This window comes from Fistularia commersonii, chromosome 6, assembly GCF_037954325.1.
Source record: "Fistularia commersonii isolate RoL2024-O1a breed Wild chromosome 6, RoL_Fcom_v1.0, whole genome shotgun sequence".
Classification (NCBI taxonomy): Eukaryota; Metazoa; Chordata; class Actinopteri; order Syngnathiformes; family Fistulariidae; genus Fistularia; species Fistularia commersonii.
The window spans coordinates 14,935,373-14,957,403 of record NC_141289.1 but is presented as its reverse complement, the minus strand read 5'-3'; the positions used below and the strand labels follow the sequence as shown (position 1 = coordinate 14,957,403).

General features: G+C 37.8%; 1 protein-coding gene across 1 annotated transcript in view; it reads left to right on the top strand.

Moving 5' to 3' along the window:
- LOC147233490 (uncharacterized) overlaps positions 1–8,320 on the top strand; it is a 12,085-nt gene extending 3,765 nt beyond the window's left edge. The window contains exons 2-10 of the mRNA XM_086148345.1: positions 2,126–2,218; positions 2,902–3,082; positions 3,175–3,247; positions 4,364–4,497; positions 4,582–4,680; positions 5,347–5,531; positions 5,864–5,921; positions 6,013–6,072; positions 6,220–8,320. Coding sequence (XP_086004471.1) covers positions 2,912–3,082; positions 3,175–3,247; positions 4,364–4,497; positions 4,582–4,680; positions 5,347–5,531; positions 5,864–5,921; positions 6,013–6,072; positions 6,220–6,723 — 1,284 coding nt within the window. The 5' untranslated portion in view covers positions 2,126–2,218; positions 2,902–2,911 and the 3' untranslated portion in view covers positions 6,724–8,320. The remainder of the gene's footprint in view (positions 1–2,125; positions 2,219–2,901; positions 3,083–3,174; positions 3,248–4,363; positions 4,498–4,581; positions 4,681–5,346; positions 5,532–5,863; positions 5,922–6,012; positions 6,073–6,219) is intronic.
- The last annotated feature ends 13,711 nt before the right edge of the window (positions 8,321–22,031 follow it).

The following is a 22,031-nucleotide window of genomic DNA, read 5'->3' as shown; positions in this document are numbered from 1 at the left end:
CTTGCATTCGAGTCTCACCCAGACATGGGATAAAGTGGCAACTCTAGGATGGGATCTCATTCGGTCTGGCATATATATTTATTTATCGACATCATACTGAAGTAGCCATACATACAACTATCTAATGTAGCCTATTTTGTGTGAAAATAATCTTAACAAATGAGAAGCTGCTTGACAGTGGTTAAATAAGGAATGAAAATTAAAACTTGAAAAAATGAAATTATGAAAGAATGACAAAATTTAAATTGAAATCATCCAAAACAAAATTTTGATAATATTGAGAAATGTACATGAGAACCGATCAATTGTTATATCCATGAACAAAAGCAAAAATCTCAAAAAACGTTGCAAGTCATTGTGTAAAAAAAAATTCCCTTTCCCATTTTTAAACGGCAAATATGCCGCTGTTTAAATGTATCCAATATACTTTGCTTCACACACTTTTGTTACTCCCTGTTCATAAAGTTCAGTCTGCATATTTAGTCAACCATCCATAAAATCATTCATCGATTATATTTCAAGTGACTAATGAGCCATGAAGATGCACTCATGTTTGTTGATAAAATTCTCATGAGACAGTAAGTTACATCACCATTGAAGCCAATTGTTCCTTTCATAGATAATTTTCCCATAATTGTTGATATGTTCAATTGAATTACTAGGTAATTTTTCCCTTTAGACTTAGGACCACAGATATCACTGCTCTGATTCCATACTACAAAAATTTACTCTAATACTCTAATATGATATATCTTTGAATGGCCATATTCACACACCCATTACGGTATGGGCATGTGATGTTTTATTTTTTATTTTTCATTTATGATTTTATGCAATTTTAACTGAAGGTTAATCAACACATCATGATTTGGCTGAAACAAGTAACATTTTTCTGTTTTTCAGCACTGCATCCATAGAATTAAAGGCATTTAAAATGCTGTTGAGCTTAAATAACCCTTACATTTTGCTAATGCTCGCTGCTTTTACACCTAGTAAAATATTTTCACAAGCCAGAACTATAACCTTTTCTAAAATGATCTGAATACTTTGCTTTCTAAATCGGTGAACTGTGGTTTCATGCATTGATTTTTGTTATATACTTATGGATTTATGTGGGACAAAAATCACATCATGCAACAATTGACAAATAAAGAGAAATGTTTGTGTACATGTGAGAGAGTGAGAGAGTGAGAGAGAGAGAAAGAGCGAGAGGCACTAAGAGAGTTACTGGATTATGTCCAAAAGTGTTTGGATGTGAAAATTATGTTTGGGTTAATTTTTAACATATTTAAAATTTCAGTAATGCAGACCTTTCTGTTTGAACAAGAATTTAGTAACCACAAACCAGCAGGGGACCATGCTGGTGCATACCCCCGTCAACGATACAGGAACGACTGAGATACTTTAGACCAGACAAGAATTGTCGCTATGACGAACATGAGAAGTGTCATCTTGAATTTACTGAAGAATGATTTGTTAGCTGCAATGTAAAACCACGCAAATCTTTTCCACTTGGCCATGCCAACTTACTTTTGTAAAGTTCCATTTCATTACACACATCCTCTGTGACCCTGCTCCTTCTTCCTCTCCCTCGGCATCATGGGAGCGGACAGTTTAAAAACGGAGGTATTTACGACTCAGCACTCTCTGGTAGAGTTCTTGGAGCTCCACAAAAAAAAAAAAATGTGAGCCTGGCAATGTGACATGAGCAGCTCAGTTTAAAGATAGACCAGGTTTTGGTCACTATCTGGCTATTTTGTATCAGGGTCCATCTGTCTGTACACCTGCCTCTCTGTCTATCCATCTAACACTTGAAGACACTATCAAATGTGCTCAGCATAATGTGAAGCCTTGTAACTTCTGCCTAATCAGACTGTTTATGTGCTTCTTAACATCTAGTATTTGCTCATCATTTAACAGTGTCGTAAAACTCACATTAAACAACATTTCCACCTCACAAAATCTAAGTTTAAAACAAACAGATTGTATATGTGAGCAACTTTACTGTCAAAGCTCTGAGCCTTTTCATTGATCATCGCAACAGGTTTTGTTGCCCCATTGTCGCACAATGACCACAGCATCTTTGTAAACTGTCTTTTTTTTTTTTTTTTTTTTTTTTTTTGAGAGGGACCAGCAAAAAGACGTTGGGCAGCGGATGAAGCAGGTGACTCAAAGACAGGGAAGGTCACAACTGGGAACTTCAGGTGCGAGCAATCAGGTAAGTAAGGGCAGGTGTGTGGAGACTTGAAGAGAGAAAGTACCTGAAAGTATTGAATGCAGTTTAGAGTTGCTACAGACTGTTATAGACAATCTTTTTCTGTTTTTTTTTTTTTAGTTTTTTTTTTATAAATGTTTTCACTGACTAAAATTAAAAGTTATTATTTGACCTAATGTTACATTATTTAGATTATGCCACATTGCAGAAAGCCAATTTTAAGAAAATGTGAGTCATTAATTCACAAAAAATTAATTTTGAACATTGAAAAGTTGAATGTCGATTTGTGCTTGTTAAGATGAATCATTCGTGTGTCTTAAGTAATGTTTGGTTTGGTTAACGTCTCAAGAGCGGTGAGTATTTTAATCTACTATCAGTCAAGATAATTATATTTTGTGTTTCAAGTCAGTATTTACAGAGCTGAATCAACTCCTCTTTGTTGACAGTACTATTCCTCCGTTTAATTTTCCGTTTCTTTTTCGGTTTCTTATGTTTTTTTCTGTGCAAGCCGTCAGCAAAACACCGATTTCCTCAAAGCTATCACGTTGTCGCCATCTGCTGGTCACATTGTGTAATCACCCTGGGTCAAGGAAGTGGTTATAAGAGAGAGGATGTTTGAGTGCAAGAGCATATGAAGTTAACCTTCAAACATTTTCTTTTGATTTTTACTTTGTAATGTGTTAAAGAACCTCAGACATGACAGACAAATGCTCTCAGAACCCAAGAATCAGCTTTCACGTTGGGAATTATATCCCAGTGGGACGACAGATTCCTAGAACTCCTCCTTCAGCAGATGTTAAAAGAGACTCAATTGATCCCAGTGAAACTTTCGACAATGACGGCTTCAAGTTACCTGGGCATATGGAGGTACATTGTGTGTGTGTGTGTGTGTGTGTGTGTGTGAGTATATTCTCTGCTTTTCCTTGTCAAACTTGAAAGTAACTGTCACCTCTCAAAAGGCAGGTGTTGGATGTCAAGATGACAATGTCAAAAACAGCACACATAATTTCAACGTTTGTGAACCAAAACCAGGTAAGTGATCAATACTGTTTTAATACACTCATGTAAAGACAAATGTTTGATGTGATGGTCATTTTTGGCCTCCAGTAGTTAAGTAAATATCATTCCCCTCTGGAAATAGATGGTTACAATTACAGTGAAAATAATGAACTGTGTAATACCTTACATAAATTAATTTGGAAGTACCATAGTCTATAACAGGGGTGGGCAAACTACAGCCCGCGGGCCACATCCGGCCTGTTGGTCTTTTTAATGCGGCCCACCAAAGATTGGTACACGATTCATACTTGATGTGAATGATTGGATCGAGGAATGTGGTGCCTCAAACAGGAGATTATTTCATTTTTGGATCTACTTGAGAATTTTCCTGAGCTGAATGACACAGATTGGCTTTGTGATTTAGCTTTTACTGTGGACATACTGACACACATGAATGAACTGGGCGTGAAGCTACAAGGGAAAAAAACAGTTTGTGCATGAAATGCATACAAATGTTAAAGCCTTCAAAACCAAGCTAGTTTTATTTTAAAAGCAAATGTCAGACAATGTTCAGACAAGTCTGGAATGTATTGTTAACAAATGCGTTTTTTTTTTGGTTGTTTTTTTTAATTGTATCTTGTGCTGACCCAGCCCAACTGTCAAATTTTAAAAGTCAATGCGGCCCCTGGGCCTAAAAGTTTGCCCACCCCTGGTTTATAAAGTAAGCAATAATTGTGTATCAGAGATATAAAAGTAAAAGTGCACTGAGTTACAAGCAAATTAAAAGAAAAGTAGAATGTGAAGTGCGCAGATATGACCATTGTGTTATATCATGTTGTTCTTTAAGCCGACAATAAGAGATCTTGTTGATAGAATTGTTTTGCATCCAATTTCCTCATCCAATACTGCATCATAATATGTATCATAAGTATATCATTTTTGTTTTGCAGTCTGTATAAATCCCGTTTCACTAAAATATCAAAAGTCAAGTTGTTGAAATATGGACAATAGAAAATAAGATTTTATGAAATTACATAAGAGGTTTAAAATGGTATTTTAACTGTTACTAATGCAATAGACTTCAAGTAAGGAAGGGGTAGGAAAAGGAGGATAAGGATACAACACTAAATTCTTTCTGTTGTATTTTAGTTTCTGCTTCCAACATTTTGCAACCAGATGACACCAAATCCCTGCTGAGTGATATGAAGGGGTATCAGTTGACAACAGGTGATTTGGAGTTTATTAAACATATGAAAGAAGAGAAACTCATTAAAAAGCTACAGGTCAGTTAGCGCTTTGTTAATTGCAGCCAGAACATGATTCTGATGAATATTGTGTAATTGCTGTGTGTGTGCAATATTCCTTAGGGAGACCTGGAGCATCTGAGCAGGATATTAAAGGGTGAGCTCATGGCATTGGAGTTGATATTGGCCTCAAAGGAGAAAACACAAGCTGAACTCAAAAAGGTGATTTTGGTTGCTTTTTCACTTTGTTAAATCTTAGCTTTATACTTTGGAAGTATTTCCTCTTTGCAAATTAATCTATTATATCTGTAAAATATATTAAAGGAAAAAAAACAAAATTTTATTGAACCACATTAATTGAAACACTTCAGGTTGGCTGCCCAGATTAATAAAATGTTCTTTCACTAAATTATGATCATAATATGGAGATGTTGCCAACATTAACCAAATTTAAGTTAACAGCTGATGGCAATGGGAGGCAGTGTGTATATATTCCATGAGCATAATATTGTTTAACCAGTCTCTCTGGTTAACTGTCTCAGGGGATGTTATTGAATCAAAAGTTGGATTCACCTGCCATCAGTATTGTTTGTATGTTTCGTTGTTTTTTTTTTACCCATATAGGACAGGTTACAATATACTATCTACATTTTGTAATGCCTCTTGTATCCATATATTTTTAAAGTCATCTATTGAAATTCTCTGTTACATTGCTTTTACCTTCTGACCATTGATGGTAAATGATGTGCATCCAGCCTGAAAGCATACTATGTTAACACTGACTAAGATTAATATCACTAACTCCAGCCAAAAATCAGCTGATGCATTATATTGCACCTTTCGCTAAAAGAAGAAATCTTGCCAACTCTTCTTTTGGTTTCCTGTTAGTTTCCATCCAGTGATGAACTCATTGAATGGGTTAAAGAGGTCTTCAAAAAAATCTCGCCATCAGATGAATTACCAGATCTGGATGCAAAGACCCTCCTCACCATGGTTACAAAACAAGATGTTGAAAAAGCAATTGATAAGCAAAGGATAGAGATTACAAAGGTGAAGAATATGGTGGAAAACAAGTATGTGCCATTTCCCTTTGGTATTTTATAGAAAATTAAAGTTGGAATGTTCTGAAATCTTTGTTCTCTTATGCACCTGTTTACTCTTTCACAGCTTCCAGTCATTTTTCTGGATGTAACGCATGTGTGTGTTTAACTTGTCTTCCCACCCTTTAAGTAGCAAGTGGCTGTGGACAGCTGTTTCATTTACATTTTTATTATTTTTCCTTTTTTGGTAAAGTATTTAACATAAACAGAACTGATTCTCTGCAGCCGCTAGTTGAGCTGTGTTTTTTCCTGTGAATTGCGGAAGGGTCAGGGTCCAACAGTAACATGGAGTCTTTATGTGGCAGGAGGAGAAAAGCGGCTAAAGAGAGAGGACGGCTTGAAAAACAATTAGCCAGTGAACAGGTAAGAGAAGCGCCAGCATACATGAAATTTTATGGCTGGTTTTATTTGTTCCGACACTTTTTTTTCCCCTCCCCCTTTTGTTTGCTTTTAGCTGAATTTACAGTGTCTGATAAGTGAGTTGTCTGACCTGAAATCCAAACTTGCACAAGAGGTGAGAACCATATTACACCTTGTCTTACAAAGCTGGACTTGTTGGGCACTGCAACAGAAAATAACAAATTGGTTGCTCCATTGTCATAAGGTTTTTAGGGTGTTTTTTAATTATTTTTTTTAAGCTTATGAAACTTTTCAAATGCAGATCTGTGCTGCAGTGGCAAATGAAGATGAAATAGAGGATATCAAAGCCACCAAAACACATGGAAAACAAAGGAAAATGGCTGGTGCATCCACTGCAATGCCCAAAGTCACATCAACCCAAAGTCAGCTAAAAAGACCAAATACAAACACAAGACCGAGGGGAAGCCTGGAAGATGAACAGCAGAATAAGAACACAAAAGAATCAAGAAAAACATCCACAAAAGTGCATGTGAAACAGAAGTCTGGAGTAGAGAAGCAGACAAAACCAATGAAGGCAGCCAAAGTGTTAGTGGTTGAGCAAGAACCAGTGCAAGCAATGGAAGGGGGACAGAAATCTGTCCTGAAATCCTCAAAGAACAAAATTCCCCAACCAAAAAGGCAAAGTAGAGTAAAATTTAAGGTGGAGCAATCCTTGCCACAGACGAAAACTGCTGCAGGTGATGTTCGAGACAAGGAGCAAAACTGTGGGCTTAGGAGATCCAAGAGGATTGCATGCCGTACCTAAATGGTTCTGAGCCTCGGTTCATGTTAGGCAATTTTTTAGACGCTACAAAATCAACTTTTTTTTAAATTTGTTGGCGTAATGTTAAGCTTTTTGTCCATGTCGTGATTGCAAGTATCTAATGTGAAAAATAAATAGTTTTAAATTGGTTCATGATTCACTTAGTCACATTTCACCAGAAAATCACCTTGCTTGTGAAAATTAACAATTCAAAACTTCAAGTTAAACCAATCCTGAATCCTTTGACTTGAATGTCTGGGAAAGAAGAGCCCGTTTTTCAAATTATGTTGAAAATATGTACCCTATACTGTTCCCATCCAGCACCCTAATGTGCAAATTTATTCTAAAGTGCAGTTTTTCCAGTGATGGCCTCAGTGAACCTCCTGGTGGCCATAACACAATTTATATCTAAGTGGGGAAAATTACCCTTTATTTAGAAATAAATTAACTGAAAAACACATTACAGAAAAGTCTTTTAATACGTTATGAGAATATTACCACCAATGTGTTTTCTTTCCCCCTTATGGCGCACTACACTGCTCATCTCAGCCTGGCCTCTTGCTACAGATCTTTTTTTTAATGGATGAATTCTTGATACAGCCAGAAATATATAAATATATAGATTTGAGACAAAACATACAGCTTAATCTAGTTTTGTGGGATTCTGCCAGCAATTTATCACACCTCATCAATCTTTTCTCACTCACAGTTGGAAGCAAATCAAGATTGCTGCTGAATCATTGTAATTTCTGGACAGCAGAGCAGCAATTTGGGTGTAACATTGTTAATCTTATATTATTTCCCAAGCAATCGGTCTGCGCCAGGCAGAAGAAAAACATCCCTTATTCAACTGTCTGGAGTGGAAACAATTTGTGCTGTCAGTTGGAATGTTTCAAGGCACCTTCTAAAGTTACAAATTAAGTTTAACCTGATGGTCACATTTGTGCGTCATTTGCCAGGATTTGCCTCACAAATGGCCAGCCTTCGTCAACATCTTCTATTTTTCCACATTGGGTCTTGAGCCTTGACTTCTCTTTTAGTTAGAAAGATTTTTTTTTTTTCAGTCTACCTCTAATCCCCTGATGAGGGATTGCCCTTTTTCCTTACAGCTACACAAACACATACACGCACATCTACAATTTATATTTGTCTGCTGGTCAAGCACTAATGCCAGGCCAACACCAAAATACAGGATGAAGGTCATGGATCCATATCCTGTTAATAAATTTAATGTTTTCTGAAAATCAGTTTTCCTTTCAAGCAAACATTATGAGCAACAAATTTATTTTGCGTGAGGTTTCTGCAAGATTTTGTTTTTCTGTTGTTCCTGTATTTGCCTCTCTGTGGCTCTGCATTCCTCTGCTTGCATTTTGCCAAACCTGGAACCCTGAGCTACTTTTTATAATCCAAGCATGGGAACATTACCTCAAATACTTTCAGAAATCAGATCTTGTTTAGAGATAGTGTCCAAGCAGACTGCTGGGATCCTGGACCAAGGAGTTGTGGGTCATTGATTATGTGCTGATTGCTCCTGTCTTTTGCATTGTGGCTGAATAAATGGCCCTTGATTTTTTTTAGCAATTATGGAGTGACTTCTCCCATTTAAACAGCTGGTAAAACAGCTGACTTATTACATGGAATTGTAGATTTGGCAGTAAAATAAAAGCCTTTCATAAAGTTATGAGGTTGGTATCCTAAAATTTAAAAATCTATTTTCATTCAATTTAAATTACAGTAGAAGAATACTTACTCAAGCAATAATTATTTAATGGGTATTGGGACCCAGAATGGCATATTAAACAATCCTAAATGATTGAAAATTATATATATATAGATATACCAATATACATTTTCTGTGTGAGAAAATCTCGGCAGTTGCTGAGGTGTTGTTTATTCTGCTCAGAAATTCTACCAATGTCCTACAACAAATTGACCAGCTCTATGTTATATAGTGAATATGTAGCACCAAACTTTTAGAGTTTTGACATAAATTAACTTTGTGGCTTAGACAGTGGTCAAGGTTCGTGAACATCATCCCACAGTTGAACAAATTTATTTTCAGACTTTTTGCACTATGTTGAGTTTGCTGTTTAGCTTGGACATTGAGGCAGGATGGTCCCCACTTCAGCTGCCAAAGGAAACCCTCCTAATGTATTTCTGGGAGTGAGACTGGGGAGGATTAACAGCCATGCCAAGTTTTGCAAAGCAACACATTTGTGCTCAATAAATGCATCCAAATCCCAGCGTGGAGGCAAAGTGTGAATTTTGCTGCTCAGGACTTATGCCAGTTGTACTAAAATCATACCGGGGGAGCAATTCACAAATGTATTGTTAATGTATTTTGAAACACTGAGGAATGACCAGAGATATGACAGATCTAATCACTGGAATGAATTTTGCGAAAAGAGTGATCCCACCTGGTAATGAAGATCTTTGGTTTGACACTGAAATCGCAGCAGTTTAGATTAATTTAGAAGTGCCCCACATTTTAACATGCGCTCCAAGGTTATTAAATCTGTCTCTCTTTATTGGTTTTTCCCCCCTGAAAGTAAACATCAGTCGCTGAAGTCATTAAGTTTTTCTTTTACATGAAAGATGCCAGGAGAGAAGGACAGGAAGGGAAGTAGCTTGAAACCCCGATTAAGGAAAAAATCATTTTTGTAATTTTTATCATTTTTGTTTGTACGTAGATGTTTTGGAGGTGTCAAGTAATTAACAGAAGAAAAATACATTTAAAATGCATATTACAAAAAAGTCTGTTAAAAAAAAAAGGCACACTGTAAATAAAAATATACACTTGCAAATACATAGATTAAACCAATAAAAAAAATCAATTCTGACTATTAAAGACAATTACTATATGCAACAATTAAGATAAGTAATAACTAATGAGTATTTTTTTCCATTTTAAAAAATAAGTCGGTGGCAGAGTCTCAATGTTGTCTTTTGACAAGCACATGTTTAGGATTATTCTATCAGAAGGAAGGAATGGTAGTGGCACACTGTTTACCCTGGAGAACACCAAATTTTTGCAATACACCAGCATTTTTTTATTCAAGCCCAAGGAAAAAAAATACAATAAATACCAGTAGCCTAGACAGGAGGCAGGCTGCCTCAGCTAACACCTGTAGACAATTAGTCGCTGTGCCTGCAGTGTCTCACGTAACAGGCTGGAGTTCACTTCAGCCAGTTGGTGAGTGAATTCTCACACACAGGATTACTTGAATGTGCTGCACAGTGTGACCTGCGCAAAAAATAACAGACTGTCTCATCATGGTAGAAGTTACAACAAAAATAGGCGAATGGATGTCTGTGCTCTAAAGTTTTGCACATTCCCAGAATAATAAATCAACAAGATTTTACCAAAATGTTGAATCAAACACCAATGCCTGACAGTCATTAATCATTCATTTATCCATCCAATCTCTGTTTTCACAGATGGTTTAAGTGATCAAATGTACAGAAAATCAAGTGCATGTTTGGAAGATATCTCCGAATCTCAAAAGAGGAAGCAATTACCAAGGGATTTACAGGAAATAAGCAACCATCTCAAAGACATTACTCCAAAAAATAGCCAGAGCCAAAGAATAGCCAAAGAAAATTGCGGGAAATTACTTAGCAAAAAAAAATAATCTAAAACATTTTAAATTGAAAAACAAATTAGGCATTAAATATAGAAATCTATGAATCCATTTCCATTGAAAGTGATCTTAGAGGGATGAATTATTATCAATCAAAGTAATGCATTGCATACAGAAATACAGCATACAGAGATGGGTATTAAAAAAAAAAAAAAAAAAACGCATTTAGCCATATTTCAAGGTAAATCCAAGAAATTGGAATTTCTGCATCTGGGCAGCACCTGCAGTGGGGCCTAATCATTTGAGACTTTACTGTACTTATAGTTCTTTAACAAGAAGTTTGAAAGTTGTCATTTTCAAAGGTTATTTTTTTCCTGGACACCTTCATATCTAATTTTTGAAACACACTACAGTTGTTGCTCATTTGCTCATGCACTTACCTGCATTGTATATGATTGAAGCAAGAGGAGCTGAATCGCACCAAGAAAGATTCTGAATACTAGGAGCATTTCTGATACTGCTTGTAGGCCCTTAGGTAGAGCCAGAGGAGGCATTTTTAGTTTACCTGTCCGCATATGTTCCATTCATGTGAAAGCAGCAAAGACCATGTGTCCATCCCATTGTTGTCATATATATATATATATATATATATATATATATATATATATATGTGTGTGTGTGTGTGTGTGTGTATATATATATGTATATATATATATGCAATTGGGCAAAAGGATGAAGAGAATGTGAAGGTCAAAGATCATTGTAATGTTTGTCAAAAATTAGTTCACAAACCAAGATAAAAAAATCTCTTACTGTGTCATTTGATAGGAAAAGGCCTCTTTATACAGAGACAAGGATTTAAACATCATCTCTTTGGGTTTAATTCAAAAATAAAATGTAATCATAACAAAATCAATTTCTAAACCGTTAAAGGTCAAATTCACAATGTCATGATCTTCTCAATTGCATTTTATATTGAAAAATGTTTTAAGAAAAAGTTTTAAGAAAAAGTTATTATATGGGCCTGGTGTTTCCCCGAGCCAGCATCGGGGCGGTACAGGCCAGTATCACCCTGAGCCCGTCCCAAGGCCGCAAAAATGCAGAGGGTTGCGTCAGGAAGGGCTTCTGCCAAAACCAAACATGCAAATCAAACATAATAACCAGATCATACTGAATCGGTCGTGGCCAACATTGATAATGATAGCCGCCATTGGTAGTGATGACCTACAGGGAACCAATGGAAACAGGGCCTCTGTAGGTCAAAGAAGGAGAGGAGGAAGGCATGTTCAGAAGCAGAGAGAGATGAGGAAAGCCAGGAGTCTGGAACTGACAGTAGGGACTTTGATTATTGGGACAATGACAGGAAAAGGTTGAGAGTTGGTCGACATGGTGCAGAGAAGGAAGGTGGATATACTGTGTGTCCAGGAGACCAGGTGGAAAGGTAGTAAGGTTAGAAGCTTAGGAACAGATTTTAAGTTGTACTATCATGGTACTGACAGGGAGAGAAATGGAGTATGAGTTCTCTTGAAGGAAAGTTTTGTTAGGAATGTTCTAGAGGTGAAAAGAATGTAAGATAGACTGATGAGTCTGAAACTAGAAATTGCTGGTGTGATGCTCAATGGTGTTAGTGGCTATGCCCCGCAGGTGGGATGTGAATTTGAGGAGAACGAGAAGTTCTGGAATGAGCTAGATGAAGTGATGCAGAATATCCCAAGAGATGAGAGCGTGGTAATTGGTGCACACTTCAATGGGCATGTTGGTGAAGGCAATAGAGGGGATGAAGAAGTGATGGGCAGATTTGGTATACAGGATAGGAACGCAGAAGGGCAGACGGTGGTAGATTTTGTTTAGCAAAGAAGAAGTGGGACACTGTGAGGACGGAAGAGAACAGACAGGAGTACAGGGAGATACACAAAGTTAAAGATAGAGGTAGAAAAGGCAAAACAAAGGGCGTACAATGACTTGTATGCTCAGCTGGACAGTAAGGAGGGAGAGAATTATCTATACAGGTTGGCGAAACAGAGATAAAGATGGAAAGAATGTACAAGAGGTCTGGGTGATTAAGGATCTGTAGTGAGAGCAGGGAACGGGTTGAAGAAAATCTAGAGAGGTGGAGGTATGCGCTGGAAAGGAGAGAAATGAAGCTTAGTCACAGCAAGACAGAATATATGTGTGTGAATAAGAGGAACTGGAGTGGAACGTTGAGGCTACTCAGAGTGGAAATCAAGAAGTTGGAGGATTTCAGGTACTTGGCCTCAACAGTGCAGAGCAATGGAGAGTGTGGAAAAGAGGTGAAGAGACGAGTTCAAGCAGGTTGGAATGGATGGAAAAAAGTGTCAGGTGTACTGTGCGATAAAAAGGAGTACAAGACAGTGGTGAGACTAGCGATGCTGTATGGCCTAAAAATTGTTACAATGATGAAAAGACAGGACCAAGAACTGGAGGTCGCAGAGATGAAGATGTTGAGGTTCTCTTTGGGAGTGACCAGGATGGATAGGATCAGGAATGAGTCTATCAGAGGAGCAGCACATGTTAGATGTTTTGGAGAGAAGGTCAGAGAAGCCAGACTGAGGCGGTTCGGTCATGTACAGAGGAGGGATATTGAATATATTGGTTGACGGATGCTGGAATTAGAGCTGCCAGGCAGGAGGTCTCGAGGAAGACGAAAGAGAGATTTATGGACATATTGAGAGAGAATATGAAGGTAGTTAGTGTGAGAGATGAGGATACAGAGAATAGAGTTAGATGGAGAAGGTTGATTTGCTGCGGCGACCCCTGAAGGGAAAAGCCAAAAGGAGAAGACGACTTTAAATCAGGACGGGTGACTTCATCTGTAAATAAGTGAGTTTACCCACCTTAACACAAACATCACAAAGTTTAAGACTTTCTCTTTTATGAAATTAATCCTTAATTTGTATTTGAAAACAATTTCAACAGCACTGTGAAAAATTAAACAATTCCATAAACCTGGACAGCGTGCGGTCAATTTGGTTTAGGAAATTCAATTAATAACCTGCTTTATCAAAAGCAAGATGAATCAGTCTGATGAAGGAATGCGGCAGTATTACAACTCACAATTAATTAACCAGGGCTTGTGCCTTTTTCATATTCATCCTATATTTTCAGACATTTTACTTGTAACTTCAAAAATCAAAGACTTCAACATGTTTGCCCAGAGGGATTTGTTCGAAATTGTCTTCGATTTAAATATTTATATTTTTTGATGTATATTTCATCACCGGATATCAATAATATATATTATATCAGCTGGTTATTGGTGAAATCCCAAGAGGTCATATTAAGGAGTCATAAGGCAAGTGTCTGTAAACTTGAACAACCCTCCATCATCATGACTTCCGTCTCTTTCAGCACATTCTGTGTGAAACCTCTCTGCGTGCGTCTCATTTGAAACTCTGAATGCCAATACAAACTTGTTCTCCTGGCAGATGAAAAGAGAACATGCTCCATCCATCAAAGCTGGACAAACAGGTTCCAGAGCTGAGCAAGGGAGGCACAGACCCACTGTGAAGAACCACACTGTTCTTTTGGCCGTCATTTTACTTCTCTGGTCTGGCAGGAATCTTATTATTCTGTCTCTGTTATGACTGTCTTTCACTAGCACTCCCTATCCGGTCTCATCTTTAGTTCTGGTCTTAAAAGACACTTTTCAGACATGGGGAATCCTGAATTGAAATTCAAGCCAGGTCAAGTGATCTGCTTTGGCTGTTTCTGATGTTGTCAATATGAAATGTAACTATAAAGACCGAAGCATCCCACAGCACAGAGTTTTCTTGATCCTAAAAATAATGAGCCGTATCTGGTATCAGAAGCATGGGTTTATTTATTTTTTTTGCAATGTGAAGAAATTCCATATCTTACAGTGAAATTATTAGTGCTACCATTCAATTTCTTTCACATATATTTCCAGCTTTATCCGCATCACAAATGGTTGAACGAAACATTTAACGCCATGTTATTCATTTATTATGTAAATGAGCCATAAAAACGTGAAAAATCTTTGTCTTTGGAGAGAGAGTATAATATTTATAATTGAGGCCAAAAGTACTTGCTGTAAGAATTACTGTATTCAGACAGAAAATGGGTCAGAGGGAGTTACCTTGTTACTGTTTCTGTGGTCTCTAAATGTACAAATGTGTTCATGCAAGTACATGCACGTATTTACATGTGCATGCATTTACCACAAACAGTTCAAGAAGGGGGCGGAGCCAGGCTGACATCATCATGTGGATTTTGGAAGACTAAAATTTTGTGTCGTGGACCCACCACTTTGTCTTTGACAAGGGTTTCAAGACCGACTAAGAACATTAAAGCTAGATATCTGGTTAGAAATCTGTCACATTGAAGTTAGTGAGTAGTGGGGTCGCTTTTTTTAAACTTAGCTGTTGTGTGTGAACTGAAGTGTGCATTTACATACTAAACTGTTCTGCATGAACATTGTTCCATCCATTCATTGTGGAAGCAACATAGTAAAATCAGAAACAATAGCTTTTTATCTCTTTTTTAGTATAGTGGAATACAGTATCTCTGCCTGTCACGTGGAAGACCGGGGTTCAATTCCCCAAAAGGGAGGAAACACTCTCTACAGGGAGGCGAGATGCAGGAGGTGGAGCAATGCTATTTGGAAATGAAAGTTTCTGGTTCGATTCCCAGCTTCTCCGAGTGTCTAAGTGTTGTTCGACTGTGTCGAGGCGGCTGCTCATTGTTCATCCAGTTAATTTCAGAGAACGAATTTCCCCCCGAGGGATTAGTAAACGATAAATTATAATTATGTCAATGCAGCATTGAGAAATTGCTCTTCTTCATCTGTGTGGTTTTCTGATTTTGACATCTATTAAGAATGCCATATCAAATCATTAATGTTTCATTAATGTTCTGGTACTTTATATCTTCCTGTTTAATGGTTGCATATAGAGTTCCCCATCCTCAAGAGCTTTCTTTTCAGTAGCCTCCTGTCTCACTGATATCCTGCGAACTTTCGACTCCTTCCAGTTTCTAGACTACACTCGACTAATTTTTATTGACCTGCTCGATGTGAGATCCCTGTTTTCAGTTTTTCGGCTGGTTTAAAAAGAATGCAAATTTTATTGAAAATTCAATGAGCCACAAACTGATCTTTTGTTGTTGTTGTGGAAAGTCCTCCTCTGGTCATTATTTTCCTTGTTTCTCTGTTCCTTGAATAGTTGAACATAATTTTTCAGGATATTTTGCCTTAACTGCTAGTTGTTTTGGTTTGTTTTTTTTCTTGTTTTTGCAATCTTAGAGGACATGTAGGTATGATATTGTTTGCATTTACTGCATTACAACTTATTAAGGAGAGCTTATGGACCTTCATACCATGAATTGAAGTTCATTTTTAGAGGCATCTGGTCTCCTGCAGTCAAATGTGTAATATTAAGAATATTTACATATTTATGTTTTCAGCTTTCAGGATTTTAATTTTGGAGCAAGTGCTGAAGTTCATTTTAAGGTTAATATCCACATTGATATGAAGACATAAGAGACAGGAAGGCTGAAGGTTTTAAGAAGCAATTTCATGGACAAAAAACAGATGAGATCATAATCCAGGCATACTTTTATTTTTGTATCTAATCAGAGTCTTCGTTTAAGGCCCGACAACAATGAATATTTCACCGTCTCAGCTTGAGTGGCAAAAGAATGCCAGGGTCAGTTTATTCTGTCTCCTGTGGAATGCTTGGAATTGTTTGTACTGTCCGCTTCAGCCTCTGCTGAATCTGCTAGCTTTGGCTTTTTCTGGATGCACACAAACACGAATGCATCACTTTGGACTTCAAGAAATGTTTTATGTTGTAGCCTGTAAACACGGCAGAGACTTTAATACAACAACCGCAGAATGTTTGTCTTGCTGATGCTCAATGACTTTTGGAGGCCAATTTGGGGTATGAGAAAGTGAGCGTGTGAATGTCCCTGTTTGGTGTCTTAGGTGCTTGCTTTTAAACTTGTAATAGACAGAATTTTAAATGCAAATATTTTGCCAAGTGCAGAAATAAGCCAGAGCTTTGAGGTTCAATTAATGAACAAGCAGGATGGAATTCAGCTAGCACGTGACACTTGTGTACTCCTATTTAACACAAGATTTAAATACAGTACTTCTAAAATATTCCCAAATACACGAGAAATGCAAAATTTTCTAATGAAAACATTCATCTGTTCCATGGCATGGGGCAAAAATACCTGTGGTCTGGTGATCTTGGTAGTTCAAAATGTGTAATGAGGGCTGTAAATTACCCATAGAGCTGTAAAATTCTAGGTGGAGGAGAAGGAATCCATCATTTATGTGAAAGTGATATTTTGATTTGTCTGGACAGCACTGACAGTGATGTTTCATGGAAAACAGACAAGATTCTGGCTCATTTTCCTGTTTTTCAGGCTATTATATTTCATTACTTCGCCTCCATTGGCTTGAATGTTCGACAGCTAACTTTCTTGGCTCTCGAAATTATTTCATTCCAATAAGAGAATATAGAGTACATCGACAATTCGAGAGACTTTTACTGAATAGTTTAGACACTAGTCATGGCTGGTATGGTGGACCGTGATTTCACCTTTCCATGGGATCATTTCTGTCAATCTGTCATATTCGACAGCGTTTTCATGTTTTCCCATGGCTATGTGGGTACTGACTTGGTGCTCTGCTATGCTCCCACAATAAAAAATGTGAGTATGCACGTAAATATGCATACTCACTTATCATTTATCACGTATGATAAGACAGTTTGATCCATCAGTTGTCATGTCCAGCGCAAAAGCAGCATTTTATTCTTTATTCTAATTGAATTGTTCTCTTCTACTTCTTCCCCTTTTGGGTTTTCCCTTCAGGGGTCGCCACAGAAAATCCAACCTTCTCTATCAAACCCTGTTCTCTGTATCCTCCTCTCACACCAACTACCTTCATATCCTCTCTCACTAAGTCCATAAATCTTCTCTTTGGTCTTCCTCGAGACCTCCTGCCTGGCAGATCCAATTCCATCATTCATTTACCAATATATTCACTATCCCTCTTCTGTACAAACCATCCAAAACATGTGCTGCTCCTATGATAGACTCATTCCTGATTCTATCCATCCTGGTCACTCCCAAAGAGAACCTCAACATCTTCATCTCTGTCACCTCTAGCTCTGTCATTGTTGCGTCATCATTGTTACTGTTTCTAGGTCATACAACATTGCAGTTCTCACCACTGTCTTGTACACTTTTCCTTTCATTCTGGTTGATAGTCTTCATCAGCTCTGCAAAATCTACCACCATCTGTCCCTCTACCATCCTGTATACCAAATCTGCCCTTATCTGCACCAACATGTCCATTGAAGTCTGCACAAATTTCCCCTCTCTCATTTTTGGGTATATTCTGCATCACTTCATCGAACTAAGTCCAGAACTTCCCCTTTTCCACTAACTCACATCCCACCTGTGGGGCATAGTCACTAACATCATTGAGTATAACACCTGCAATTTCTAGGTTCAGACTCATCAGTCTATCTGACATTGTTTTCACCTCCAGAACATTCCTAAAAAACCTTTCCTTCCAGATAACTCATACTCCATTTCTCTCCCTCTCAGTACCATGATAGCACAACTTAAAACCTGTTCCTAAGCTTCTACCCTTACTACCTTTCCACCTGGCCTCCTGGACACACAGTATATCCAACTTCCTTCTCTGCATCATGTCAACCAACTCTCAACCTCTTCCTGTCAGCGTCCCAATAATCAAAGTCCCTACTGTCAGTTCCAGACTCTTGCCTTTACTCTTCTCTCTCTGCTTCTGAACACGCCTTCCTCCTCTCCTTCTTTGATGCACAGTAACTAAATTTCAACTAGTACCCTGTAGTTCATCATTACCAATGGCAATCACTGTTAACCCAGGCCTGGACAAATCCAGTATGAGAGTGTTAGGTTTGATACGACCTTCCTGACACAACCCTCTATATTTATTCAGGCTTGGGACCGGCTCAGAGAGACACTGGCCTGTGCCATCCTGAGGCTGCATTTCTAATTGAATTGTTGTCAATTTGCATAATTCTAGAATGCTATTTATATAATGTCTTGGCTCACAGCCCACACAGGTGGCCAGCGGCACTTGTCTTTCGGCAAATGACTTCTCTGTGTATTTCAATGACAAGGTTGAGGATATTGGAGTCAATATAACTGGATCTTTCAGTAGTGAGGCGTAGCACCCTGTTGCTTGGCCTTTACATGAAGGGCATGGCTTTCATGATTCTGAAAGTACGTCCCTGGCAACTCTTACTAAGGTTTATATGGCAGCCAGAGGTGCAAATTGTTCTCTGTATCCTCTGGGTTGTTGAAGAATTATGGTTGACATCCAGGCTTCATGTCTTCGATATTCAACATTTATCATTTTCTTTCAGAGTTTTCCCAGCATGTTTTAAAAATGCAGTGGTTTTAACTCTTTTGAAGAAACATGGCTTGGATGCTGAGTTGCTGGCAAACTATAGACAAGTCTCAAACATTGCCTTTTTATGAAAGGTTTTTGAGAAAGTTGTCTCAGATCAGCTTTTTCATTAAATAAGCAAATAACGCACTGGGATAACCTTAGTCTGCTTTTAAAGCAAATCAATACACTTAAACAGTCATTACAAAGGTGGTGAATGATTTTTTTTACTCTATCATATATAGTTGGGCAGATCGGAGAACTTTTTTGGCATCTCAGGCCAGGTCCTCCAGTGGTTTACTTCATACCTGTCTGAGAGATCTCAAAGTTCTGTGTTTAACAACACCCTTTATGAGCCCTGTATTGTGAGTTATGGGAGAACTTGGGAACAGGGTTCTATTCACAGCTTTTTCCACCATACATCACAACATTGGGCCAGACTCTTCAACCATTTGAAATGTACAGTATGTTCACTGCTATGCAGATAATCTGTAGCTTTGCATACCTTTAAACATAGATGGATTGGATACACATGAACCTGGTTCCTGTCAGGGTACTTTTATGAGAGTTTCAGCATTTTTTTTGCTTCTTAACTCAGCTAAGGCGGACATGTTTGTCATTTGGCCAGCGATGCTGAGTTTTTTTTTGCAAAAAAAAAAAAAATCACTCTTTCTTTGGATTGTAGTAGTGTTATTTACTGCATTGACAATGTTAGAAATATCAGTGCGTTCTTTGACAGGAGGCTGTCTTTCAACCATCATATTAAAGATGCAACCTGAGTCATCTTTTCACACCATAGAAACATAACTGAGATCAGATCTGCTCAGTCAAAGGATGCACAGTTCCTAATTTATACATTTGTGGATCACTATCGGATTATTGGAATGCCCGTTTGTTTAGATTGCCAAAAACCAGTGTCTAAGGCCAGCAAACTGTTCAGAATGCAGCAGCCTGTGTTCTAAACAGAGAAAGTATATTTGAACTTATTTCTCAATTGCTGACCTTGCTCCGCTGGCTTCCTGTTCTGGTTAGAACAGACCTTAACGTGTTCCTCCACATATATAAAATAGTTAACAGCATTACAACATCATATTTATCTCACTTGTTAAAGTCATGGATGCAAGGACATGCAAAGCACTCCCAGGGTTCAAACCTTGTGCGTCTAACAAGTCTGAAAATAGACGATTGATGAGAGAGCCTTTTCTTTTCATGCTGCAACTCCATCAAAAACTGTCTACTTCTTGACATCAGGCAGGCCTGCTTTGTTGATGTCTATAGAGCACAGCAAAAGACCCACTTGTTTGCTGTTACTTATGAGTCCTGAGTTGTGTTGTTGAGTTTTGTGGTGGGATTTTTGTTATGTAATGGTAAACTGCAGTGGTTTGCATTTCAGCCTCACAGTAATCAGTTAAACCTGTCCAGGATGTGTCTCATCAATCTTTAAAAACATGGGAATGAATGACTGATTTTGTCTGTGGTCTTCTTGCTCGTGTGTTCTTTTTCCACATGAGGCAAAACAGATGTAAAAAGGAGAATTGGTGTTGATCACCTTCTTTTTGTCCACATACACACAACTGTTAACCTCTTGAGGAAAAGTACATATTTTGTGTTCATTTGGAGGTATTATAAAGAAAACTGATCCATTCATTTCAATGGATGATGAAAAGGCTTCTTACCTCATGGATAATGCTTTCTTTAAATTTGAGACTTTAGAAAAAAATGTATGGTATCAAGTCTTACCATAACTGGCACTGATTATTTAGGATGGAAGTAAAAGTCCTGTATTAGATGATAAGAGTAGGTCTAGACAGGAAATCAATCTTGCACTCTAAATTTATGAACATTGTTGTTGACAGCAAATAATGGTGATTGGGTGTTAGACTAAATGACAAAGTGATCTAGTTGGCTACTATCTCTGACAGCTGGGTAGCTTAACCTATTTGTTTCCTGTTTGTAATACTCATGAAAATACATGGCTCCTCATTCAAATTTAGGCAACTATCAATGTTGATCTAGTTACATTTTGTATGAAGCAATATTATTATTTAAGTTGTCAAACATTGTTGGATGTCTAAGCTGAATGAAATGATGTATCTCAGTTGTATTTCCAGACACAGGCTGATCCAGAAAATAGATCAACCATGGCGAAAGAACAGAGGAGCCAGAGCAACCAGGTGGGTTTTGGAGTACATCCGAAATTAAACTTTACCCACTGCACAATGGACCACTGATTAACCAAGGCCAAGTCCACAGGGATGTCTGTGAAAGAGACATTCCAGAACATACAGCATTTAGTGTACACTGGTATTTGCTTAATTCTACTGCAAAAAAAAATTGTGCTGTAGTTCCCCTTACTTCTAACCATGGTTACGCTGTTTCCATCGAGCTGCAGAACTTCAAGCTGCAGTGAAAACTGAAGCCAAAAACTACTTGGACTTCAAAGATATAAAAGTAACTGAACTCTGTGACAGAATACTGACATTTGCTTCCCATCTCACGGTGGATCCTCTCACTGCTTCATCATACAGTAACTCATACTGTTTGGTTAAATCCTATTTAAATGCTGGTTTTACTGAACTTTCTCATACACGACTGAAGGCTTCATCGCAGCTTATTAAGGTCAACTCTGTTAATAAATCAAATAAACTGTTGGCAGGTACACGTTTGCATTAACAGATCGGACTCCAGCCAAACTACAATCTGCTGGTGTGTCTTGAAAAGAAACAGCTTGTCCTTATGGAGTTCTTACCCACAATGTACTGCATGTTCAGTGAAGCCAAACCTCTATTGGAAGCACATATAATCTTTGATATTTTTAACATGTTTCTTTTTTTTAGCAGTTTTTAGTTTATCTTAATTTGACCATGGAGAGTGTCACACTGGTATGAAGATCAAAACAAAGTTTTATCCAGTCCTTTCTTGTTGCATACCAATTCCCAAATCCACCCTGGTCTGCTGCTCTACTAATCCCTGGAGGGGGTTTCAGTCGCCTCGCCTACAGCATATGTTCAGTTTCACACACTGTCTTGATTGACTAATAATTGCACTATAAGAGAAATCTCCCCACTCTTCATAAAGGTGCTAATTTATGTTTTTTTTTTTTGTTTGTTTTTTTTTTTTTTTTTTTAGAGGTTTATTAGGACAGTGTACTAATACATTAAGCACAGAGGCAGAGATGTTTGTACCAGATTATAGGTCATGGCTAATTTCCATCTGTAGTCCTTTTGACTGGAATATTGATGCTGTGATTCTGAATTTCAGTATATATGTTTGTTTTCTGTTATTTTGTGCGTGCGCGCGCG